The following is a 27,587-nucleotide window of genomic DNA, read 5'->3' as shown; positions in this document are numbered from 1 at the left end:
CGAATCACCGTCGTACGATACGATTTATTCGTTTCGCCTAGCTTACGAATATTTGCGATACGATATACGATTCCGATGCAAGGTCGTATCGTATAATACGTTTTCCAACTAATTCCCAAAAAGCTATTAAATGAATTTCCGATTCATGTAATCCTGTGATATGTTACGTGTCATTGGTGTGACCTTGTAGGTTCAGTCAAGAGTAAGATGTGAGTTTAATATTCATTAGAACTCACTGATCGGAAGCATTGCTCCAGCTAGTTGTTCCGATCACTTGATCTCACTGAATTAATTGTTCGCAATTAATCTGAACCTTGGTACTAGACTTAATGCACCTTGGGTGAAGGACATATTTCCTTCAGTAATTTCAGTAGTTTTAGTGGCTGAAGCAGAAGTATGTGAGTGAATACTGAACATTGACATTGATATTGCGTATCACTCCTGATCGAGCATTGACATTGCGTATTTTCTTGCAGTTTTAGGTTAAGAAGATTGGAGTCATTTGTCAGCTTCAGGGATGCTCATCAAGGTAGAAGTCGAAGTCTTCGTATATATAAAATGCAACTAAGTGAGGATTCATTTATTGTGAGCATCGAGTAAAATGTATACGTTTTTATGCCAAAACCTTTTTCTCTCAGTATAGCAAGTATTATCTAACATGTAGTTTTGACCTATGTAGCACAAGTACTTCACTTGATAGTCATCCCCATACCGTATACTTAGCTGCTGCAATGCTACTGTCCCCCTCAATAAAAGAATGCAGAATCTTGGGATTGGAGTTATAAAACTTGGGACTTTACTTCGAAAGGCGGATAAATTTATTCTTACATATGTTGTATGGTTTGTTTTAAGTCATAGATGTGTGTTTGGGCTGCTTCATAGTGGTTGAGCTTTTAGAGTTCTGACTTGTTGTAGTTCAAACTTTATGTCAAGTTGTCGTTGACTTTACTTAAATAGGTCGAAATTGTCTAAATTTGAGGGTTTTGAATTTTCGGTGTTCTTGTGTTGGGTTGCTTGAGGAGGCAGAGATTGTGGATGTTACATGTTATTATGCTTAGGTATCTCGCATCGCCTGGAAGCTCACCACGTTGTAAAGCTGGGAGCTTTTTAACCATTCTCTACAATTTCTTGTTTTAAAAGGCTGAATTTTGAAAGGAAGTTTCTTTTATTATTCAACTAATAAGAATTTTTTTATTATAATATTGTGCTTCTGGGGTTGTTAATAAGTTAAAGAGACTCTCAAGAGCTAGGGGCTTGACAAAGTACAAAATATATAGGATCGTTACATTGAGTGCTGAATTGTTGTTTGAATTTTAATGATATTTTGGTAGTAGGACATCAGAATTGGAACTACAAATTTAGGCAATTTTCCATAATGAGAATGGGAGGGGGTGAAAATTTTGTGCAAAGTTTTTTTAATTGCTGATAGACTTTATGATGTTGATTTTGTTCTAAAACAAATTTCTTACTTTATCAGGTTAATCTAACAATGTGTTCTGATGCAGGTTATTGACTATTGTAGCTCATATTGGTGGTATAATATTTGTTAAAATAGTATATGGATTGTTGGAATTATGGGTTCAGAAGGTCCTGCTCCGTCAGCAGTAACAGTTCACGTGACAGATTTTAAGAAGTATCATGGAGTTGCCGAAAATCCAACAGAGACAATTGTGCATAATCTGAAAGAATACATGGAGAAGAAGGGTTTACCAAAAGGGTTGGCTTTAAGGAGCCGCAATGTTCTTGAAACTGCAGGACTTGGGGCAGTTGCTCCTCTTCATCAGACGCTGCAATCTGCCATTAACGGGAATGATTCAGAATTGCCAAATTTTGGGACTGTTATTTGGGTCAGTTGCTCAATACTTTCTTCTTCACAGTTTGTTGAATAACATTTGATGCAAAATAGTTAAATAGCTATCTGGCATTTGTTGCACCAAAAGCTGAATCATCTGATGTTATTATAAGTTGTTGTTGATTCTATACCAACTTGGAGTTTGCCTGTGTGATAGGTGGAAATCATACTTTGAGTAATCTTTTACCCTTCACTTGCTGAATAAGTTTTATGGTACTTTCACTATGCCATATCGCATGCTTAGATAGTGATACCAATCAATTAGAACCCACGATTTGGTGGGAGCTTGCTAGTGTTCGGACACATTATGTTTAAGTGTCAGCACTATTAAAAAAAAAGGGTTTCTTCGCGTGGGGTAGGAGTAGCAAAATATGTTTGTGGTTCAGTGTGAACTTAGTTACCTTATATAATGATTGGAACTACAAATAGGAACTAGGACATCAGAATTGGACATGTTGAATTGTTGTTTGAATTTTAGTGATATTTTGGAAGTAGGACATTAGAATGGGAACTACAAATTTAGGAAGATGGGAGATTTTGCATTCTAAAGTTGGAGGTTAATACATAGCTGTAGACACCTACTTTTGTCCCCATTCCCGAAAGGGAAAGGTTCGATGATGAAAGCATAAATCTCCACTTGACAACGCATCTCCTATAAAATAAACGAATCTCAATTCACCTTTTCATTTCACCCGAAACCTGATATTTATAGAAAACTGCTATTTATGGAAACCTGCTAAAAATAGTAACTGCCGTAAAGGGTAGCTGCTAAAAGTGGCGAGTCATAAAAGATGTAAACCTGTCAGAATTAGGTGTTGCACTCCAACATAAATCCTAAATGAGATAGAAAACTGCGAGAATCCTATTCCTAATATGATTCGAAAATAAGAGTTACGTATTAATTAAAATCCTAACGAGCCTAGAGTTCGTAACGGGCCCAGACGCATCCCGTCACAAGGTTAATACGCACTAAAAGACTCTATTAAGTCTCAAACACTACGGATTTCAGGAATCCGAATCTGACTAAGAAAACAGCCCATACCCTATTTTCAACCCCTGGCTCTGGGCGCCGAGGCGCTGAAAATACCTGGGTACGTGTTTTTTCCTAATTCTTTATGGATTAGAACTCTGCAATTCTATCTTTCCACGAACTCTTCCCTATAAATACAGCCCCAAATTCGACGTGAAAAGGACACACACAACACACAATTATATTCTGAGTATTGACTCCAACCCCTAGCCTAAGCCTCACGCTGCGAAATTGTTCACGCGTTCTGTCGCAATCGATCCATAAATCGAACAGAACGTATCCTGTCCCATAATTGAGATTCGTTAAATAAAAAGGAGAAATAGCATAGTCAAAGTGGTTAGTTTTCTGAGAACCATGACGCACCTCTCAAGGGTGCGTCGTAATGTGCCCCTTCTCGATGATTTAATTGCTTTCCTCGCCCTTTTTATGAACTGTTAAACTAACTAAATCTGATTGTTCTATCCCGCCTAACAAATATAATATTTTTGGGAAATTGAATTATCATGCTAGGTCCCTTAATGCTATTTAAATCAGATAATCGCGATCGATCTAGTATTATATGTTGCATATTGCTAAAATCAACTCAGATTAGTTTAATAGTTAACGCATGTCCCTTCAATTATTTATGCTGAGCTAGTAAGGATATCCTGCCTCTGGAGTTATCGACGAGCGAAGTACTCCTCTCGGTAGTTACAGTCCCCCGAACCCTCAATCTCTACCTTGCGGGTGTATGTTGAGAGATCCCCACACCAGGGATCACAAGGGAACCTACGGTCGTCGTGGTCAAACATAATTGCACTCCCTTTATGTCACGATAACCGGGTTTTGTCAGTTTTTCTCATTGTTGTTAAAAACTGAATGGCGACTCCTATATTACTAGTCAATTGAGTGTAAACTCACAGAAAATCCAATTACACTTGATTGAATAAAAAGAATCGTCACACCCACGAGGGACGAGGTCACGCATTAGCCTCGTGCTTTTTCGACCCCCTCACAGTGGCGACTCCACTGGGGATAGTGAAGGAAATACTCGTGCTTGTAGGTAATCAAAATAGCCGAAGGGTGAAACGATCCTACCCCGCGTTTATTTCCCCTTCAAGTTGGGACGACCTGAAAATCAGCATATTAATGTGGACGGGCAGAACCGCATAACGAATCTCGGCTCCCTCGGGAGTTGGGACTAAGGATACCTTTTTCGGCCAATAGGGGGTGCATACGCCGCGCATGTTGCCCACTCGGTACTAGTGCAGGTAGTACACCTATCCTGAACCCAATCGCTCGCTCATTAGGTCCCTCTCGCCTGCATGCCCCCTTGGCTTGCACTTGCGGGTTGGCCTCTTGGGCGAAATTCGTCTGTTGAAGACACTACCTCGACCGGGGCAAGTGTTGGATCTACGATAGAAGCGGTACCAAGCTAGGCGCAAAGAAACTACCCATAGAAGCCTATCATAAACTACGTGACATGCTTAATTTTCAAATCCATGTTTGTAATGTAGTTATGTGTAGCGAAATATGTGATTGTGTGTGACAAACTATCCTAGAAAACCAACGACCTTAAAAATTGCCCAAACATTCATAGACTAATTTGCCAAAGAGTTATACCGAAACACGTGTTCTGCAAACCCGAATGATCGCCACAAAGATAAGCGACGCTCGGGATAGCCTGTAACGAATCCCACAAGCGCTGCTACGCGTAAAGGACGTTATTAGGCAAGCACGCAAATCGAAGTCGCATAAACAGAAGACAGAAAACTAGAACCAGCCAGGGACGCATTTTCAACGCCCCTGGCTGGGCGCCAGAATTTCTCACGCTCCTCGCTGGGCGCTGAAGTTGCTGCTTGGCCTTCTGGTCAGGCGCAGCAGCCTCGGTGCCCGCGCGAAAGGAAAATACGTAGCGCAAAAAATGTTCATAAAAAGAATTGCTACGAGGGCGTAAGAAAAGCACTCGATTTCAAAAGCGACTCGTGAAAAAATTAATAACTCTTTGTGTCATTGTTAGGCCTCCTACGACGACAATGCTCGGCACCAAAACCGAACATGCTAATAACTATGAATGTCACACGGGCAAGTGTTTCAAAAATCCAAAGAATGACCAAAATATAAAATAAAAAAAAACCAAAAAGTGTACCGACAAAAGAAAAGTGAAAAACCAATTTAGAGAGTCGAAGTCTAGACTAAGTAATGCTTGAAACTTTGGGAATCTAAACTTTAGCTTATCTTATGCCTAGGACTGGTCCTGCCACTTGGTACCGATCAGGGAATCAACGGTTAGTGCGTCTCGAAGATACATCGCCGACATCAGGTTTAGTGACTCCAAGCTCCGTCCGTCATCCCTCATTTCAAGGATCTCCGCTTCCCCAACCTCGATTCGCACCTTCAAACATGTCCATCGAAGATTTGCAAGAGCAGATGGCTCAAATGACCCGACTCATGGGCCAACTGAAAATGGAAAATGAAGCTTTAGCGGCTGCGCAAGCCAAAAATGACCTCCATAACGAGAAGATGATTTAAAAAATGGTCCTACAGCAAACCATGGGGAGCAAATACTTCTCCCTCGATCCTGAACCTTTTCCTGGCAAACTACCAGAAAAGTTCAGTTCATCAGACTTACCAAAGTTCAAGGCCACGGACAACCCCCGTGATCATCTACTGAGCTTTGTGAATGCCATGAACTTGAAAGGCGTGGACAAGTCCATGTATTTACCTGCCTTTCCTTTGTCCTTGTAACCTGTGTCACTCAAATGGTACTATCACCAAGACCCTAAGCTCTTCCCCACTTGGGAAGACTTTGTCAATGTCTTCATCAAGCAATACTCGTCGAACATGTATTTCCAAGTCACCATGCGCGAGTTGGAAGTTCTCTTCCAAAAGAAAAATGAGGGTTTCACGACCTACTTTGCTAGATGGAGGGACCAGGCGGCCCAGCTAATCAATAGGCCTCCCGAAACAGAATTGGTCCAAAAATTCATTGACAACCTGGACCCGGCTTACAGACAACACCTTAGGTACCTGGAACTTGACACTTTCAAAAGAGTTTATGATGTGGGAATAAAGATCGAGGACGACCTCGCCAAAACTATACAAAGCAAACCCACATATAAAAACAACACCTATTATCGGGGTAACACATCCCAAGCCCAAGAAGTCCATGTTGTAGAAGAGACTCCCGCCCGAAGAAGCCCTGGAAGATGGGTCCGAGACCGAAAGTTTGCCCCACTCGGGTCGACTTTGGTACAAGCCTTTGAAAGACTAACCAATCAAGGAGACCTATAGGCCCCACCCGTGACCCTCCTGTCAAAAGCAAATATTGGGTCGAAGGTACTTACTGCAAATTCCATCAAGGAAATGGGCATGACACTGAAAACTGCTGGAATCTAAAACATACGATCCAGGACATGATAGAGGATGAAGTGATACCTCTCCCTAAGGTTGGCAAACCCAACAACAACAAGAGCCCACTCGGCTCTTGTCACATCTCTCTCGACCAACCAGAGAATTTCGACCCCACGGTGTATATTACACCTCAAGGTGCACCACTCGCTGTGGTCCCTATGGATCGAATCGAGAGAGAAGTGTGCGGTGTGTGGAATGATGATGCTGAAGATATTTACCTATCTCAAGTGTCGGGCCAGGACCTCTTCACTGAAACTTGGCCCGGGTACGCTCTCATTGACACCACCCCTCAGGAGCTCGAGGTCGACAACCTCACCCGATCCGGAAGAATATACCAACCGGATATTCACCCACCTCCTATGGACGACATCCCGGTTAGGCAAACTCCTGAGAATGGACGGCACGCCACCGTCGCAGAAGTCACTGAAAATCCTCTCCTGAAACAACTAAAAAGAACCAAGGCCGAGATTACCATCTGGGATCTCATGTGTACTTCAAAGGAACATCGCGAAAAGCTTATTCGCTCACTTGACCTCATCTCAGTACCTACAGATATCACACCTGACTCATTGGTTAGCCATGTCACGAGAGATGCCGGAGAAAAGGCCATAGTTTTCAGTGATAAAGACTTACCCAAAGAGGGGGGTGCTCACAATAAATCCCTTTACCTAGTGGTTGGATGCAAAGGACAAAACATCCCCCTAGCGCTTGTAGATAATGGTTCGGCGGTTAATGTCTGCCCATTGCGAACCGCCCATTGCTTGGGGCTATGAAACGATGACTTCCAAACCTCCACGCAAGGGGTACGAGCTTATGATAACTCCCGAAGACCTGTATTGGGAAAAATCAACCTTACCATACAAACAGGGCATGTGGCACGCACCACGGAGTTTCAAATAATCGACATCAAGCCCACTTTCAACCTCCTCTTGGGGCGACCTTGGCTTGGCTCCATAACTTAGGAGGTGTGGCTTCTACCTTGCACCAAATGGTTAAACTTAACCATAACGGGGTAATACTAGAAATCCGCGCCCCTCCTCTCGACGTCAGTTGTACTATGGTTGGAACGGCCGAAACTGCAGACGACCTTTATGGGTTTCAAATGGAAGAAGCAATCCAGTTCATCGAAGATTATGATCCAGCATTCCTAGACCCGCATGCATCCCGAGTCATCCCTAGAATGCTGTTAGCTCAAGGTTATTTCCTAGGAACCCCATTGGGCATAAGGAAGAAGGAATACACATTCCATCCTTTTCCCGACAAATCTACTCCCTTTGGCTTAGGTTATGAACCAACGGAGGAAGATATTGCTGACCGCCTGTCTAGGCTACGGCTTAACAAAGCCAAACAAACCACCCTCCTTCCCCCGTATCAAAGGACCCTTAACGGGATATTCGTTCGGGAAGGAGAAGAACACCCATGCTGTGATTTCCCTGAACCCTTCGTTCAGGATGGCTTGCTAAAACCCGGATTTGAAATTTTCCATGACTGCCACACCTTGGATGAGGCACCCCACCTCACCAAGACTAAAACAACTGAAATATTGGACAACTAGGCTCTATGGACATTGTTTAACGAATCGAGGCCTATGGAGAACAAGACTGTAATGACTACCCTAGATTTACAAGATGAAGGTTTCGATCCAACCCGGTTAATCTCTCCTGTATCAACACTAGAAGAGGTCGAGAACGGATGGGTGAAGACATATCAGTGGGTCAATGCAAAAGGAATGGAATTCAAGATGAGTACCGGTGAAGGACCGAAGTTTTATGAGACTAAACCCCAGGCTTGAGCCACATAGAGCACCATTAGTAAAGAGCGCCTAGTAGTTCTTTAGATTGATAGAAAAAATAATAGAGACTTTAGATGGTCCTAAGGCCCCTTAGAATATGGGTCAGTTTTATTTCAGTGTGTTTTCCTTACTTTCCGAATCAATAAAGGCGTAATATTTCTCCTAAATTTTTTTTTTTCTAACACTAAATAAACACCAAATGTACTTGCAAAATACAAAAATAAAGAGGCAGCCCACTCCAGGCCCAACAAACAAAGCCCACTCGGTTTTGAAATAGTGCCATGGGAACCAATTCCCGAAACCCACAAAATAAACCACACTATCCCATTCATATCCCCAAAACCTAAAAAGCCCAACCAGTGTCATCATAAGAGTCAATCCATGCAACACAGAATCAAAGGAAATCAAAATCCAAAACAATGCAAAAGTTACCAAAAAAAAAACAGATTCATAAAACATAGATTCCATCATACCCTTCACTAACAACACGCACTTCAACCCACCTCAAAAAGCCCACACAAAGATCTTCATAACTTCCGCACCCTAACCCCATTTTCAAAACTGTTTCGAGTCACGAATAGAAAAAATTAATCCGGACAAAAACGCATTTCACGCTAACAGTCAAAAAAGCCTCCTAAATAACCTAAAAATTGGCTTTGAATACGAGCAATATATCAAGGCACAAAAAAAAGAAATAAATGCAAGAACATGTGAAGCAAAGCGTCAAAAATTGACCGCCCAAGTCATTTTCAGCGCCCAGGGCTGGGCGCCGAAATTTCTGACGCCCCAGCCTGGGCGTTGAAACTCTCTGCCTGACAAAAAATTTCTTTTCAGAAGTGCTCGTCATTTTATCCGCACACAACGGAAAAATAACGAACACTTGGGGGTACAGTATGCATCCAAATAGGCTTACCAACCAAGAATATAGCCATACAAATTAGTCGAATTTCGAATTTCATATGCTCGCGACTTATGGCAAAAAAAAAAAAAAAAAAAAAAAAAAACGGCAGATGAAAATAATGATAATACTTCACTCATTTGACCGATTAAGTAATATGTTTCCACCTCAGGGCATATCTACCGAAATCCGGCATACTAGAACTTATTCTAAAGCTAGAATTACGCGCGACCTGATTCTGACAAGATACGTAGGCAATCCTTACCAAGGATTCGGTCCAATAAAAAAACGAATATTCTTTGTGCAAAAAGTGTTAGACATATAAAAACATAAAAAAGAGGAGAAACAAAATAAATGAAAATGAAAAATAAAAATACGCCTTTATTAAAAAAAAAAATAAGAAGGAAAACAAAGTGCTAAGAATAAAAACAAACACAACTGAAATAAATAGAGGGCACCTACACCCTAGCAAGAACTACACTACTCTAGTTCTTCCGGATCATCAAATAAAGTCTTGTAGAGGGCAATGTTCGCAGGATCCACCCCCACAGTCTTCTGCGCTGCCCCAATATCAATCTCCATAAGAACCGGCTCCTGGACACTGACTTCCAAAGATGCCAAGGCTTCAGAAACATTCTCAGTTATAGCCCGCTCAGCCTCAAAGGCACAGACAATGGTGGGAGAAGGATTATTATCATCAACTAGACTAGCCACTGTTTCTACAGGCGGCTGAGCCTTCCTAACCCATACATTGTTCCGGCGACGATCTCCGCGAGAGCTTGCATTACTTTTAACAACAGCAGGCCCCTTCATGTTAGGCATCTTTTTAGGCCTAAAACTGGAACGGGGAGGAACTTCCTTTCGCTTTCGATCAGGACGAGCTTTCACAGTCTTAATACTATAGGTACGAGATTTGGCAGAATCAAGACCCTCATACTTAACACGAATACGAGGTATCAAAAGCTCAGCCGGCTCCCCATTACGAGCCTCGGCCCTCACATCTTTATCATCGGAGCTCATCCACAACTTGTAGTTTTCAGAAAGACCCACAAAGCCATTTGTAGCTACGGCCCAACGCGGGAGACCATCATAATACTTAGCCCACCCTAGGACCCGTGTTTGTGAAAAGGCCGCTACCTTAGGTGGTACCGTATCAGAAAAGGGGATAGTCTGCCTTAAACCATATTGACGCATGACTCGGTAAGGGAAAATATAAATGGGACGAGATAGCCCCAACAAAGAAACATAAACCGATACATCAGAACTCCCTGTCATAGTAGTCAAACCCCACCACGATACCACCACTTAATAGAACAAATGCCATAAGTAAAAAAGGAGGTCCATTCGGCCTCGTCCTGGCCCTGGTGCAAGTATTTTCGGTTACCCAAGGCTATAGGGCGATAATGTTTAGGATCGGCAGGAGCTTCCAAAAGTCTAAGCCGTTCCGCGAGCCAAATCTGCGAAAACAGGTACGATCGAATCAAAAGAATGAAAAGAAAGAAAAAAAAACGGTTCCTGGGGCGCAGTTTCAACGCCCAGGACCAGGCGCCGAAAATTCCAGCGCCCAGCCCTGGGCGCTGAAACTCAGCCCCAGGCAAAAAGAAATATATGCAAAAGGGACGTATACGTGCGCAAGGAAAAATCGATTACCTGCAGTAATAGGGGGCTTCCCTTAAAATGGTCAGATTTGGCATCCTTCTTCAGCTCATCCGCACTCAGCAAAGTCTCGGCAACAACCAACGGCATAATAGAATAGCAACTTTCCATCTGGCTAATCAAGGGGATCAACCTTATGTCACCGAACTCACCATTGTTATTCGATAGCAAATAGTGATTCAACAAGCAAAATACAAGGGCTCGAATATTCAATTTCTGTTCGGTCATATTCTTACTAGGCCTAAAGTGATGTTTTACAAGTTTTGCCATGTTAACCTTGTCCTCTACAACAATTTCAGCAAACATGTTATCATCTAGTCCTAGGAAAGCCCTTATGGTTGTTTTACCCTCTTCAATAGTGCCAGGGGTAACAGGAGTAGCATTAGTAGGATAACCAAGGATCGCAGCAAATTCATCGGGCAAAGGACATATTTCGTTGCCCCGAAAGGCAAAAACATGATGATCGGAGTCCCAAAAGCTTAGGGCAGCATGCAGAAAGTTATAATCAATATTAATTTGTTGTAAGCCTAAAAGTGCCTCTAAGTGGTATTCTTTTAACAAAGCCTTTTCTGTGGGAGTAAGGGCCCGTAGCCAACGCGTAACAGTCCGTTGGAGTGAGAAAGTAGGGATCGACATGGCAAAAGCAATGAGTAATTAAAACACAGCAAAAAGAGAGAAAGAATTTGAGAGTGGTGGAAAATAGGGACGTGTCTAGCCCCTATATATAGCTGGACGCACCCAGTGACATCCTGATCCCATTCGGAAACGTGTTAGGAAATCCGAATGTCAAATATCACCAGGAAAAGACTTTCAGCGCCCACGGCTGGGCGCCGAAATGTTTAACGCCTGGCCTTGGGCGCCGAAAATGCAGCCCAAGGCCCAGATTTCACAAAACGCGGAACAGGAAAGGACTTAAGACCGTGTTACTAAACACGAGGCCCTATTGCAAGTAGGATCAAGCCCAAAGCACCTTTAGCTCCCAAATAAGCAAAAAAAAAAAAAACATTAAAAACTTGGTCGAAACTTAGACTCATCTCAGAAAATGCTTATGTACACTTTTCAAAAAACAAGTTAAATATCATGGTCATTCTTCCAAACACCAAAAATGTGTATCGTTAAGTCGTTGGTTTTCCAAATAAAAAATAATTGTCTGTCAAAGGATTAATCCGGGCCAAGCTAAAACTGGATGTCGCCTGAAAACTAAAGTCGCACTCCACGGCTTTGCTAAAGTAGCACACTATTATAAAAGGTCGCTCGCACATACGAGCATGACCCCAAACATGATTACAAGATGCGAAGAACGACCGACGAGCCCCAGTGCTTGGGGGCTCGCGAAAAAATAGACTCCAACAAGGAGCGCACGATCAAAATCACATTCCCGGACTGCGCCATACACCATATCATGTTTGGGTATCTCAAAAAAGAACAACAACAGGTTCGACCTCATCGAAAGGTCGTCATTGACACTTGTGCACGGTCCTCTGATCGAAGACCAAGTCGAGCCGTAAAAGACTAGCTCAAAATCACGAAAGCAGACGGTCGCAAGACAAAGGTCCGTCTGAACACGTTGTTAGCCCACGTTCAGGTTACAACTAAATTCGAGCATCCCTCGAAAGAATTCTCTCTTGCAAGAATGAATAAAAAGAAATTCTCAAAAGAAATCACAAAGAACCAAAGAAATAGGAACTTGCCCATCTTCAGTCGGCAAGATCGCGTCACAAACCGCGCGAGTTCCCAAATCGAAAAAACGAATTCAGGGACGTCCACCCTTAGCGGACAGGGCTCGCCCACCCTCAGCAGGCGGGGTCTGCGTCACTAGCCGCGCAGGTCCTCAGTTTTCGAAAAAATAAAGTCTTCAAATTTAAAATAGGCTCGCCATCTTCAGCCGGCGGGGTCTACGTCAGAAACCACGTAGGTCCTTATTTTCAAAAAGCACAAGTAAAATTTCAAAATAGATTCGTCCACTTCTATCGGACGAGGTGTCCACCCTTAGCGGACAGGTTAGCCATCTTTAGCCGGCGGGGTCTACTTCACAAGCCGCGTAGGTCCTTATTTTCAAAAAAAAAAAGCAAACAACTTCAAAACAGATTCGTCCACTTCTATCGGACGGGGTGTCCACCCTTAGCGGACAGGCTCGCCATCTTTAGCCGGCGGGGTCTGCATCACTAACCGTGCAGGTCCTTAGTCGCTGCAGCGATAACTTTTTCTGGTTCTCCCTTTTCCAAAAATTAAAAGGATTGGTTTTCCGTTTTTTCCAAAAAAAAGAGCGATGTGCTGGATTTTCCTTCGTTTTACGTCCCATAAAAACAAGGGGGTTTTCTCGTTTAGCTAGCCCTGAAAATGAGAATCTTTAAAAAAAATTTACCTCGTGATTGGGCTTGGCCAGGCCCAATTACACTTTATAGCTTTGATTTCGAAAACAACTGTAGCTACTCCCAATGACAAAGTGAGGGAGTTTCTACGCACCTTTAGATCCTTCCAATGACAAAGTGAGGAAGTTTCTATACTATTAGTTGACAAAACCCAATGACACGTGAGGGATATGTCGACACTTCAAGTGATGACCCTTAAGTCAAATGTTATCACTCAGGGGCTCGTGAGACCCTCGCAAAATAGGTCACATACACCATGGCTTGTGTGACGCACTCCGTCTAATACTTTGGCCATCGTCTTACTCCAAGACTCAGTCAAAGTGGGGGCTAACTGTAGACACCTACTTTTGTCCCCATTCCCGAAAGGGAAAGGTTCGATGATGAAAGCATAAATCTCCACTTGACAACGCATCTCCTATAAAATAAACGAATCTCAATTTCCCTTTTCATTTCACCCGAAACCTGATATTTATAGAAAACTGCTATTTATGGAAACCTTCTAAAAATAGTAACTGCCGTAAAGGGTAGCTGCTAAAAGTGGCAAGTCATAAAAGATAGAAACCTGTCAGAATTAGGTGTTGCACTCCAACATAAATCCTAAATGAGATAGAAAACTGCGAGAATCCTATTCCTAATATGATTCGGAAATAAGAGTTACGTATTAATTAAAATCCTAACGAGCCTAGAGTTCGTAACGGGCCTAGACGCATCCCGTCACAAGGTTAATACGCACTAAAAGACTCGATTAAGTCTCAAACACTACGGATTTCAGGAATCTGAATCTGACTAAGAAAACAGCCCAGACCCTATTTTCAACGCCTGGCTCTGGGCGCTGAAAATACCTGGGTACGTGTTTTTTCCTAATTCTTTATGGATTAGAACTCTGCAATTCTATCTTTCCACGAACTCTTCCCTATAAATACAGCCCCAAATTCGACGTGAAAAGGACACACACAACACACAATTATATTCTGAGTATTGACTCCAACCCCTAGCCTAAGCCTCACGCTGCGAAATTGTTCACGCGTTCTGTCGCAATCGATCCATAAATCGAACAGAACGTATCCTGTCCCATAATTGAGATTCGTTAAATAAAAAGGAGAAATAGCATAGTCAAAGTGGTTAGTTTTCTGAGAACCGTGACGCACCTCTCAAGGGTGCGTCGTAATGTGCCCCTTCTCGATGATTTAATTGCTTTCCTCGCCCTTTTTATGAACTGTTAAACTAACTAAATCTGATTGTTCTATCACGCCTAACAAATATAATATTTTTGGGAAATTAAATTATCATGCTAGGTCCCTTATGTTAGGTTATGATACATATGACAATTCATAAATCATGCGGAAAAACCATAAACCCAGGAATACATATTATTTACACATAATCATTTAGCATAGAATAGATGCATACTCTTTGTTGCGTGCCTTCCCTAGCTGCGCCCGAACCGAACAAGAACAAGTCTTTAGGACTCCAAGTGTCGTCCCTCCGTAGATAGTCCACAGCACGTCCGGATCCGCCTTAAGATTGACCAACTAGAATCGCCCTTAAGGTACTATTATTTTCGGCACTTTATAGGCAAATGTGTGACTGAATTTTTCTCTCAAAAACTCACTTTGAATACTTTGAAACTTGTGTTATAAATTGTGAGCCCTAGCCTCATATTTATAGCGGTATGGAAAGGGAATCGAAATCCTATTCAGATACAAATTAATCAAACTTAGAATCCTACAAGAACTCTAATTTAATTAATTTATCAAATAGAATTAGGAATTTAATCATTAACCGAACTCTGCATGTTTTAGGAAACGTGCACGAACACAAACACTTGCACACACACGCACGACAGCCACGATGGGCCTCATGCGTGCGCGCGAGCAGCAGCCCACTCAGCGCCCGCGCGCGCTGCGCGCTGCGCGCGGTGTGCGCGCTGTGCGCGCTGTGCGCAGCCTGCTGGGCCTGGCCTTGCTGTTTGTGCGGCGCGCTTGGCTTGCTGGGCGATGGCCTGGCTTCGTGCTGGGCCTCGTCCGGCAGGCCTCGTCCGATGCTTATTCGTACGATGCGCTTCCGATTAAATTTTCCGATTCCGGAATTCATTTCCGATACGAACAATATTTAATATTTCCGATTCCGGAATTAATTTCCGTTTCGAACAAATATTTAATATTTCCGTTTCCGGAATTATTTTCCGATTCCGGTAATATTTCCGATTCTGACAATATTTCCGTTTCCGGCAATATTTCCGATTCTGGCAATATTTCCATTTCCGATAATATTTTCCGATACGTACCATGTTTCCGTTTCCGGCAACATCTACGACTCGGATAATATTTATATTTCCGATACGATCCATATTTCCGTTTCCGGCAATATCATCGTTTCCGGAGTATTCATTTCTTGCCTGTGACGATCTTAGCTCCCACTGAAACCAAGATCCGTCGGTTCCGAATATTCATAGATAGAGTATCTAATGCCATTAGATACTTGATCCGTTTACGTACTATTTGTGTGACCCTACGGGTTCAGTCAAGAGTAAGCTGTGGATTAATATCATTAATTCCACTTGAACTGAAGCGGCCTCTAGCTAGGCATTCAGCTCACTTGATCTCACTGAATTATTAACTTGTCAATTAATACTGAACCGCATTTATTAGACTTAACATAGAATGCATACTTGGACCAAGGGCATTATTTCCTTCAGTCTCCCACTTGTCCTTAGGGACAAGTGTGCATTTCCTAATTCCTTTGTCGCTCGATGCTTGCTCTTGAACATAAGGTAAGAGTTGTCATCCTTATTATGTCCAGAGGTGTTCCTCGGTTTCAGAGTTCAACTGATCAAATAAACAGATAATCATAGCCTATGATTCATCCGAGCACGGCCATGCATTTCACAGTTTCTAGCTCTCCGAGTGGCCTTGTACAACTTTTAAGCATCTCATCCCGATTTATGGGAGGACAATCCCAATCTTGCGATCTTGAGATTAGACTTCGTTTGATAGGTGATTACCTGAGCGTTGCCTTTATAGCCTCCTTTTACGGTGCGACGGTTGGTCAACGTCAAAGCAACCAGTTCTCAAACAAGTAATCTCAAATCACTCAGGTATTGAGGATTTAGTGTCTAATAATTTAATGAAATTTACTTATGACAGACTTTCATCTCTTACAGTAAAGTTTCATAGGTCTTGTCCGATACTAGTCTTCCCAAAGTAAGTATCTATGCAAATGATTATGACATTGCCATGTCCTCATAGTTCAAGAAACAGAACTACTAGTCATCTTGCATTCTAATCGTCTAACGTTTTCTATGCGTCCAATTTTATAGAAAACTCCGATTAGGGACCATTTTCAACCTTTGACATTCAAGTTCACTTGATAGACATTTCTTAGTCACAGGACTGGTCCTGACAGTCTATCTTGAATATATCGTCAAGTTGAAGGGACTCATCATTTAATAAACCACAAATTAAATGGAAAAATGAATTCCTTTCATTTATTGTGAATGATTAACCAATAATGTTTTACAAAGATTTAAACTCTAAAACTTTAAAACATTAAACAGAGACATCAAAGCCATTCTCCAATATGCTTGATTCCCATAGCTGCAGTGTGCGAGTTGTGCTTCGCTTGCGGCAGAGGTTTAGTTAATGGATCTGATATGTTGTCATCAGTTCCAATTTTGCTTATCTCGACTTCTTTTCTTTCAACGAACTCTCGTAGAAGGTGAAATCTACGAAGTACATGCTTGACTCTTTGGTGGTGTCTAGGCTCTTTTGCCTGTGCAATAGCTCCGTTATTATCACAATACAGGGCTATTGGTCCTTTAATGGAGGGGACTACACCAAGTTCTCCTATGAACTTCCTTAGCCATATAGCTTCCTTTGCTGCTTCATGTGCAGCAATGTACTCCGCTTCAGTTGTAGAATCCGCAATGGTGCTTTGCTTAGCACTTTTCCAGCTTACTGCTCCTCCGTTGAGGCAGAAGACAAACCCAGACTGTGATCTGAAATCATCTTTGTCGGTTTGGAAACTTGCGTCCGTATAGCCTTTAACAATTAATTCATCATCTCCACCATAGACCAGGAAGTCATCTTTGTGCCTTTTCAGGTACTTCAGAATGTTCTTGGCAGCAGTCCAATGCGCCTCTCCTGGGTCTGACTGGTATCTGCTCGTAGCACTGAGTGCGTACGCAACATCCGGGCGTGTACATATCATAGCATACATTATTGAACCAATCAATGATGCATATGGAATCCCATTCATTCGTCTACGCTCATCAAGTGTTTTTGGGCACTAAGTCTTGCTTAGAGTCATTCCATGAGACATGGGTAGGTAGCCTCGCTTGGAGTCCGCCATCTTGAACCTATCAAGCACCTTATTGATATAAGTGCTTTGACTAAGTCCAATCATCTTTTTAGATCTATCTCTGTAAATCTTGATGCCCAATATGTACTGTGCTTCTCCTAGATCCTTCATCGAAAAACATTTCCCAAGCCAAATCTTGACAGAGTTCAACATAGGAATGTCATTTCCGATAAGCAATATGTCGTCGACATATAATACTAGGAAAGCAATTTTGCTCCCACTGACCTTCTTGTATACACAAGATTCGTCCGCGTTCTTGATGAAACCAAAGTCACTGACTGCTTCATCAAAACGTATATTCCAGCTCCTGGATGCCTGCTTCAATCCGTAGATTGATTTCTTTAGCTTGCATACCTTTTTAGCATTCTTTGGATCCTCAAAACCTTCAGGCTGTGTCATAAACACAGTTTCTGTTAAAACGCCGTTTAAGAAAGCAGTTTTGACATCCATCTGCCATATTTCGTAATCGTAATATGCAGCGATTGCTAACATTATTCGAATAGACTTTAGCATTGCAACTGGTGAAAAGGTTTCATCGTAATCCACACCGTGGACTTGCCTGTAACCTTTTGCAACCAATCTAGCTTTGAAAACTTCAAGTTTCCCATCCTTGTCCTTTTTCAGTTTGAAAACCCATTTGCTTCCAATGGCTTGGTAGCCATCTGGCAAATCGACCAAATCCCATACTTGGTTTTCAGACATGGAGTCTAATTCAGATTGCATGGCTTCTTGCCATTGCTTGGAGCTAGGGCTCGTCATAGCTTGCTTGTAAGTCGCAGGTTCATCACTTTCAAGTAATAGAACGTCATAGCTCTCGTTCGTCAAAATACCCAAGTACCTTTCCGGTTGAGATCTATATCTTTGCGATCTACGCGGGGTAACATTTCTAGATTGACCATGATTCTCACCAGATTCTTCTAAAGATCTCTGAGTTTCATCCTGAATGTCATCTTGAGCATTCTCTAGAGTTTGTTGTTCGACTCGAATTTCTTCGAGGTCTACTTTTCTCCCACTTGTCATTTTGGAAATGTGATCCTTCTCCAAAAAGACACCATCTCGAGCAACAAACACTTTGTTCTCAGATGTATTGTAGAAGTAATACCCCTTTGTTTCCTTTGGATAGCCCACAAGGATACATTTGTCAGATTTTGGATGAAGTTTGTCTGAAATTAATCGTTTGACGTATACTTCACATCCCCAAATCTTAAGAAAAGACACATTTGGAGGCTTTCCAAACCATAATTCGTATGGAGTCTTTTCGACAGCTTTAGACGGAGCTCTATTTATAGTGAGTGCAGCTGTATTTAGTGCATGTCCCCAAAATTCTAATGGAAGTTCGGCCTGACCCATCATTGACCTGACCATGTCTAGCAAGGTTCTGTTCCTCCGTTCTGACACACCGTTCCATTGTGGTGTTCCAGGAGGAGTCAATTCTGATAGAATTCCACATTCTTTCAGATGGTCATCAAATTCATAGCTCAGATATTCACCGCCTCTATCAGACCGCAGTGCCTTGATCTTCTTGCCTAATTGATTCTCTACTTCACTCTGAAATTCCTTGAATTTGTCAAAGGATTCAGACTTATGCTTCATTAGGTAGACATAACCATACCTACTGAAGTCATCAGTGAAAGTGATAAAGTAGCTGAAACCACCTCTAGCATTTGTGCTCATTGGTCCACATACATCTGTATGGATTAAACCCAATAGTTCATTTGCTCTTTCTCCAACTTTAGAGAAAGGTTGCTTTGTCATTTTGCCAAGTAAACATGATTCGCATTTACCATAATCCTCTAAGTTAAATGGTTCTAGAATTCCTTCCCTTTGAAGTCTTTCTAAGCGTTTCAAGTTTATATGGCCTAATCGACAATGCCACAGATAGGTGAGATCTGAATCATCCTTTTTGGCCTTTTTGGTATTTATGTTATATACTTGTTTGTCGTGATCTAATAAATAAAGTCCATTGACTAATCTAGCAGATCCATAAAACATCTCTTTAAAATAAAACGAACAACTATTGTCTTTTATTATAAAGGAAAATCCCTTAGCATCTAAGCAAGAAACTGAAATGATGTTTTTAGTAAGACTTGGAACATGGAAACATTCTTCCAGTTCCAAAACTAGCCCGGAGGGCAACGACAAATAGTAAGTTCCTACAGCTAATGCAGCAATCCGTGCTCCATTTCCCACTCGTAGGTCGACTTCACCCTTGCTTAACTTTCTACTTCTTCTTAGTCCCTGTGGATTGGAACATAAGTGTGAGCCACAACCTGTATCTAATACCCAAGAAGTTGAATTAGCAAGTATACAGTCTATAACGAAAATACCTGAAGATGGAACGACTGTTCCGTTCTTCTGATCTTCCTTTAGCTTTGGACATTCTCTTTTGTAATGGCCTATTCCATCACAATAAAGACAGCTTGATGTGGACTTGTCCTGCTTTGATTTAGCATTGCCCTTGGACTTTCCACCTTTCTTGAATGGTCTCTTTCTAGCCTTGAGTAAATCTTTGGCTTCACAGTCCAGTACTATTTCAGCCTTTCTGACAAGGTGAATAAATTCTGCAACTGTTTCTTCTCTTGGTTCACTTAGGTATAGTTGCTTGAAGCGACCAAACCCACTGTGTAGTGAATTGAGCAAGACAGAGACTGCCATCCTTTCGCTTATTGGTGTTCCTAGTAGACTTAGGCGATCAAAATATGAACACATAAGATCCACATGGAACCTCAGTGGGACGCCTACCCTTTGTTTAGTGCGAAGGAGCTGAACATGTGTTTCTTGGACCTCCATCCTATAACACCTGTTGGGAGAACTAACCTTTAGACCAGACATTGATTCAATCAACTCATGGACGTTCAGGTCCCTGTCCTCCGTACTTCCACGACAGATATCCCTCAGATTCTTGATGAGCGTAAAAGGTTCATAGGCTACAAACCTTCTAGCCCAATCATCAGGGATATTGTTCAGCATGAGACTCATAACCTTTTTGAGATCCGCATCCCAGGCGTAAAACCTCTCAGGGGTCATGTCTCTGGCATAGTAGCTTGGCATGGGATGTGACAGTACATACTCAAGTCCATTGAGTTTGACTATTTCAACTAGCTTAGCTTCCCATTCAAGAAAATTTGTCAGGTTCAGCTTGACCATAAGCTCAGAACCCATGATGATGTTTTGATTGTTGTTTGCCATATTAAAAACTACAATTGAAAAGAATAAACAAATAAATAACCATTCACAGTTTCTCTTAATAAACTTAAATTCTAGCATACATGCATAATTCAATGTTTATTAAGCATTTTATTCAAGTTATGTGTTCCGGCAGGTGTGAATAAAATGATTCCAAGATCCTAAAATCATTGAAGAACTAAGCACAGTTTGTCGACTTAATCCTAGAACATCTTAGGTAAGCAAAAGCCTTTTGCTAATAGTCTAGAAACTATTCTTGGTTGATAGGTACGTCTAAGAACTTATTAGGTAAACCTATCGAATTTGCCACGACATAAAAGGACTCCTTACTTATATCGTTGAGTTTCACCAAAACTAACATGTACTCACAATTATTTGTGTACCTTGCCCCTTTAGGACCAATAAGTAACACCTCGCTGAGCGAAAACTATTACTAGATTGATGTAAAGGATATCCAAGCAAGTGTATATTTTGGCATGGCACCTTTTAACTCAATTTTTAAGTTTGGAACTTAAGGCTCTTACTATGTTGGTTAGATTTTAAGTGAACTAAAATCCTTAATCATGCAACATAATCAAGCTTTTGATCTCATGCATTTTAAGACATATTTAAAACAATAAATAACTTAAAACATGCATAAGATATTTGTGATCTAGTATGGCCCGACTTCATCTTGAAGCTTTGACTTCAAAGTCCGTCTTGAAAATCTCCGTGGGAGGCACCATTTTCTTCAAATAGGATAAGCTATAACTAATTACAACTATTTGATGGTTCGCAGACCATATTTGAATTGAAAAATAACTTTGGTACTTTAGACCAATTACATTCAAATTAATGGTACGCAGACCATATTTTCTATCCTATTTGGGCCATACTAGTCACTTCATAACCTGCAAAACAGTACATATACAATATATACCATTCACCCATTCATTATCATGAATGGCCCACATAGCTGGTTAGTAAAACACATTATGCATCACGTAAACATTTGCAGCAATTAATCAAGGGCACCAATAATCTACCAATTATTCAGTCCTTATTAATTCTAATCAAGTTGTTTTAACCTTAAGGATTTGTAGACCTAATCAAGAGTTTATGACTAAAAGCGCTCCCACTTAAACCAATAAATTTATATGCTTTACCAATTTTAAACATAAAAATGTATTTCTAGTCCAACCGGAAACATACAAATTTAATTAAAATTTAAAGCTCATATCAATTTATAATTGAATCCAAAAATTTAATTTAATTTCAGTCGTATTTAAATTAATTCATGATTTTAATTTTAGTAAAATAATTAGAATAAATAACATTTATTATAATTATAATATTCAAAATTAAAATCCAAGAAAATAATTCAAATTATTAATTTTAAAATTAATTAAAATTACGTGAACTGAAATTTTCAAATTAAACATTCAAAACGATCTAATCGTAACGCAAACACCCTACGCGTTGCACGCCCATGGGCCGTACGCACACAGCCATTGCTGGCCATGTGCGCGCAGCCCATGCGCTCGTCGCATAGCTGCTGCTTCCCTATCGCAAGCCTCCGCACGCATTGGTGCTCGCTGCGCGCGCCAGCGCTCATCGCACGCGAGCTATCGCTCGCAGTGCGCGCGCGCGACATCGCTCGCTGGGCGCGCGACATCGCTCGCTGGGCGCGCGAGCCATCGCTCGCTGGGCGCGCGAGCCATCGCTCGCTGGGGCGCGACATCGCTCGCTGGGCGGGCGACATCGCTCGCTGTGCGCGCGAGTAATGCTGGGCGCAGCGCTCGTGGCACGCGAGCTTGCGCTCGCTGCGCGCGAGGCTGCGCGCTCTTGTGCGAGGCAGCGCGCGTTGTGGCGCAGCTCGCTTGCTGCCCACACGCGACTGCCTTGGCTCGCTCTTCGCCCATGCCCATTCGTTCATTGCTCGTGGCACACGACACAAGGCAGGGCTGCTGCCTTGTGCTCGTGCACTACGCCCTTGCTCATTGCATTCGTGCCGCACGGGCGACGAGCTCCCTTGCTCGTCGTCGCATGCCCGCATTATACAACACCCCTTAAGGGTAACACGAAGCGTCCATTGCTTCGTGCGTGCAAGTTTTATGAACGAATCGCATAAAATTTAAAATTTATATTTAAAATTAATGACAAATTAATAAATAATATTAATTTCATAATTTTAGGGCGAAAAATCGAAAATTTATTATCCAATTGATTTCCGATTGATATGGATTCAAGTCTAGGTCATAAAAATTTAAAATTTATCGTAAATTTACAATTTTTATGGTGGTTTTTAATCATAGGTTTCTAATTAAATTACAATTAATTATGAAAATCAAATTAATTCTAAATTATTCTAATTTTCAACAAATTAATCATAATTAATAATTAGATTGCATAATTAACAAGACTAGGCATTCAAACTTGTTAAACATATGCAGTAGGTCAATCAAAAATTCAAGATTTATCAACAAGAATCGCAAATATTTAATTTAACATCTTAAATTTACGAAATTTTGCATTCGAAAAACTAAAACCTTCGAAAAGTCATAGTTAGGCTTCGAATTTGAGAATTCTGGGTTCGGCAGAAAAACACTATTTTTGTCAAAATTTTTAGAATGCCTTTTACATGCGGAATTGACATAAAAATCACTCAATTCGGATGAGTAACGAAGAAACTGCCGAAAAACTGCGTACGTATAATTAAATAAACGCAATTTGCAATTAATTAACAATTACGAAAATTAATCACCCCTTTTAATTCTTGCAAATTTGTAATATTTAACCATGTTCATGCAATTTAGATTATGAAAATAATAAGGGGCTCGTGATACCACTGTTAGGTTATGATACATATGACAATTCATAAATCATGCGGAAAAACCATAAACCCAGGAATACATATTATTTACACATAATCATTTAGCATAGAATAGATGCATACTCTTTGTTGCGTGCCTTCCCTAGCTGCGCCCGAACCGAACAAGAACAAGTCTTTAGGACTCCAAGTGTCGTCCCTCCGTAGATAGTCCACAGCACGTCCGGATCCGCCTTAAGATTGACCAACTAGAATCGCCCTTAAGGTACTATTATTTTCGGCACTTTATAGGCAAATGTGTGACTGAATTTTTCTCTCAAAAACTCACTTTGAATACTTTGAAACTTGTGTTATAAATTGTGAGCCCTAGCCTCATATTTATAGCGGTATGGAAAGGGAATCGAAATCCTATTCAGATACAAATTAATCAAACTTAGAATCCTACAAGAACTCTAATTTAATTAATTTATCAAATAGAATTAGGAATTTAATCATTAACCGAACTCTGCATGTTTTAGGAAACGTGCACGAACACAAACACTTGCACACACACGCACGACAGCCACGATGGGCCTCATGCGTGCGCGCGAGCAGCAGCCCACTCAGCGCCCGCGCGCGCTGCGCGCTGCGCGCGTTGTGCGCGCTGTGCGCTGCGCGTGCTGTGCGCGCTGTGCGCGCTGCGCGCTGCGCGCAGCCTGCTGGGCCTGGCCTTGCTGTTTGTGCGGCGCGCTTGGCTTGCTGGGCGATGGCCTGGCTTCGTGCTGGGCCTCGTCCGGCAGGCCTCGTCCGATGCTTATTCGTACGATGCGCTTCCGATTAAATTTTCCGATTCCGGAATTCATTTCCGATACGAACAATATTTAATATTTCCGATTCCGGAATTAATTTCCGTTTCGAACAAATATTTAATATTTCCGTTTCCGGAATTATTTTCCGATTCCGGTAATATTTCCGATTCTGACAATATTTCCGTTTCCGGCAATATTTCCGATTCTGGCAATATTTCCATTTCCGATAATATTTTCCGATACGTACCATGTTTCCGTTTCCGGCAACATCTACGACTCGGATAATATTTATATTTCCGATACGATCCATATTTCCGTTTCCGGCAATATCATCGTTTCCGGAGTATTCATTTCTTGCCTGTGACGATCTTAGCTCCCACTGAAACCAAGATCCGTCGGTTCCGAATATTCATAGATAGAGTATCTAATGCCATTAGATACTTGATCCGTTTACGTACTATTTGTGTGACCCTACGGGTTCAGTCAAGAGTAAGCTGTGGATTAATATCATTAATTCCACTTGAACTGAAGCGGCCTCTAGCTAGGCATTCAGCTCACTTGATCTCACTGAATTATTAACTTGTCAATTAATACTGAACCGCATTTATTAGACTTAACATAGAATGCATACTTGGACCAAGGGCATTATTTCCTTCACCTTAATGCTATTTAAATCAGATAATCGCGATTGATCTAGTATTATATGTTGCATATTGCTAAAATCAACTCATATTAGTTTAATAGTTAACGCATGTCCCTTCAATTATTTATGCTGAGCTAGTAAGGATATCCTGCCTCTGGAGTTATCGACGAGCGAAGTACTCCTCTCGGTAGTTACAGTCCCCCGAACCCTCAATCTCTACCTTGCGGGTCTATGTTGAGAGATCCCCACACCAGGGATCACAAGGGAACCTACGGCCGTCGTGGTCAAACATAATTGCACTCCCTTTATGTCACGATAACCGGGTTTTGTCAGTTTTTCTCATTGTTGTTAAAAACTGAATGGCGACTCCTATATTACTAGTCAATTGAGTGTAAACTCACAGGAAATCCAATTACACTTGATTGAATAAAAAGAATCGTCACACCCACGAGGGACGAGGTCACGCATTAGCCTCGTGCTTTTTCGACCCCCTCACAATAGCTTCTATTAATTAAGAAGTGTGTATACTTCGTTTTTGTTTTGTCATAAGTTATTATGTTTCTTCCATAAGTTTGAGATTTTGCATGATTGAAGAGATGCTAGCCAATAGAGGATTGAGCAGATCCAATAATCTTCCTTTTTCTATTCCTAATGTTTTTGTTTCATAATGTAACTATGTTTTTATAGGTATGCAGAGACCGTATGATTCAGGAGGAGTTCAATTATCCTAGCCTTTCTGAGTTGCAAAAGCATTTGACAGATGAGAAGTATTTGACATATGAGGAATACAGGTAGGTGACATTTTTATTGCCATATATCAGTATTGTTGTACTTATATTTGGTTGCAGTCTACACTTATATTAATATGGAAATAGATAGGAATCTCTCTCCCCGTCAATTTTGCTTAGGTTTTCTTCTAGGAAAAATGATTTATGTGAAGAAAATATCCTTGGGTGTTGGGCTTTACAATTATATATGTTCATTACCGTGTAGTGTTCTGTTGGAGAAATTTAACCAAATTGTGTTTGTCATTGTTCCTTAAATATTCTTGGTGCCGGTATTTTTTTTTTCCCTGCTACAGTATGGCTATTGGGTTTTATATCTTGTTGCGGGCTGTAGACCAGTTTGGTGCTAACTATAACAGTTTTGCTGGCCAGTTTGACGGGTAGCTCCTCATTCTCTTTGGAATATATTGCGATTTGGTTGTCATTTAGGACTGAATCTAAATGTTTAAACTTCATCTTGGCAGAGAGATAGATATAGACTAAAGACTAGTTGTTAGCTTACTAGCTGATCTTGGCTGCAATGGATCAATCTTGTTCGAGGATCTCATAAACGAAATCTCCCAGTTTGGGGCCGTAGAGCTACATGCGGTCTCTTCCTTCATAGGCGAGATTGCTTCACATGAAGTGATGAAGGTATGCTATATTTGTCAAGATTTTATTGTTTTATTCTGTTTTATTGTCAAGATCCATAGTGCCTAAGAGTTGGATTAACACTTGCAAAATACTTTGTGTGATAGCTAGTGATTAGTGGCTTTTTTGGACATGCAACACTTTAGAGATTAATTAATAGTACGCATTCCCTGTAAAGATCTCAGCAACTTAAGATTACTTTTCTATACCTGCTGCTTTGTACTAGAATTTTCACTTATGGCTTCTGATGTCAAAGGAACAACCTTATTCTGTAATGGTACTCTGACCATCTTCATCTTTGTCACTTGTGTCTGAGTAATGAGTAAACAAAGTGGAAGGCCTACGAGTCTGATTTGATGAACAAGACTTCTTTTGCCTTCACTTATTTGGTAGACTAGATTCCTTTGTTTGGACTACTATTGTCTCGTGTAACCGGTTACTTTGTCCCACATCTGACATCCCAAATGAACCTCTTGGTTGCTGAGTCCGTTTTTTCAAGGCATCCATCTCGGATCCATATCTGTAGCTTCAATTTATAATATATCAGCAAGGCATTATCTGCAATTCTTTTCCAGCAACATCATAATTTATTCCTATAATGTGAAGTTCAATTTTTTTTCAAGTATGGCACTTACTGTTTATGGTAATACTAATTCTTTCGGGGTTTTTCCCTTCTATATATGTATGAATTCTTATACCCCATTGGTTCGTTGTACTTTTCAGATTGTCAGTTTCCAAGTTATGACAAAGAGCAGATTGACGAAGTAAGAACCGAATGGGTGCGCCATGTTGTTCAACAATTGTATAATAGCTAGGTTATGTTGAAGGAACCAACAAACACAGGACTCTATTAATTAATGTATATTACGTAGTTTAATGTTTTGAATTTTATTTTAGATCAATGTAATCGGTTTTATTAGGGTGATAATTGCAAAAATTCTTTTAATTAAGGTTTGGAAATAAATTTTTAACTATTTACTATTCTTCAATATATGGTGTTATTTTTTTAAATGAAATATTTTTCAGGTCTATTATAAATAAATATATATATATATATATATATATATATATATATATATATATATATATATATATATATATATATATATAACTTTGATAGCGCTTCATATACATCCGCTATTAGAAAATAATTTAAAAGTTGGCGGTAAACCTTTAACAGCGTTTCTTTAATAGCGCTTATAAAGTGCTATGAAAGGAACATTTGAATTATCCTAAATACTACATAGGATAGTGCTTTTGAAAAGCGCTATTAAAGGTACCTTTTATTTTTAATAGCGGAGCCATCAACGCTTCAAGAAGCGCTGTTAAAAGCATTATTAAGCGCTATTAAAAGCATTCTTCTGAAACAAAGTTTTCAGTTGCTGGATTATGGT

At 40.9% G+C, this 27,587-nt stretch overlaps 1 protein-coding gene across 1 annotated transcript; it reads left to right on the top strand.

Annotated features, from left to right (window-relative positions):
• The first annotated feature begins 1,574 nt into the window (after positions 1–1,574).
• Positions 1,575–26,046, top strand: LOC130470122 (uncharacterized). Its single transcript, XM_056839717.1, has 4 exons — positions 1,575–1,876; positions 25,474–25,569; positions 25,860–25,943; positions 26,028–26,046. The coding sequence occupies exons 1-4, from the start codon at positions 1,575–1,577 to the stop codon at positions 26,044–26,046; spliced, it is 501 nt and encodes a 166-aa protein (XP_056695695.1).
• Positions 26,047–27,587: the final 1,541 nt, after the last annotated feature.

The sequence above is a fragment of the Spinacia oleracea genome, chromosome 3 (genome assembly GCF_020520425.1).
Source record: "Spinacia oleracea cultivar Varoflay chromosome 3, BTI_SOV_V1, whole genome shotgun sequence".
In the NCBI taxonomy this organism is placed as follows: Eukaryota; Viridiplantae; Streptophyta; class Magnoliopsida; order Caryophyllales; family Amaranthaceae; genus Spinacia; species Spinacia oleracea.
The sequence above is the reverse complement of the archived record's forward strand: the minus strand, read 5'-3'. Positions and strand labels throughout refer to the sequence as shown.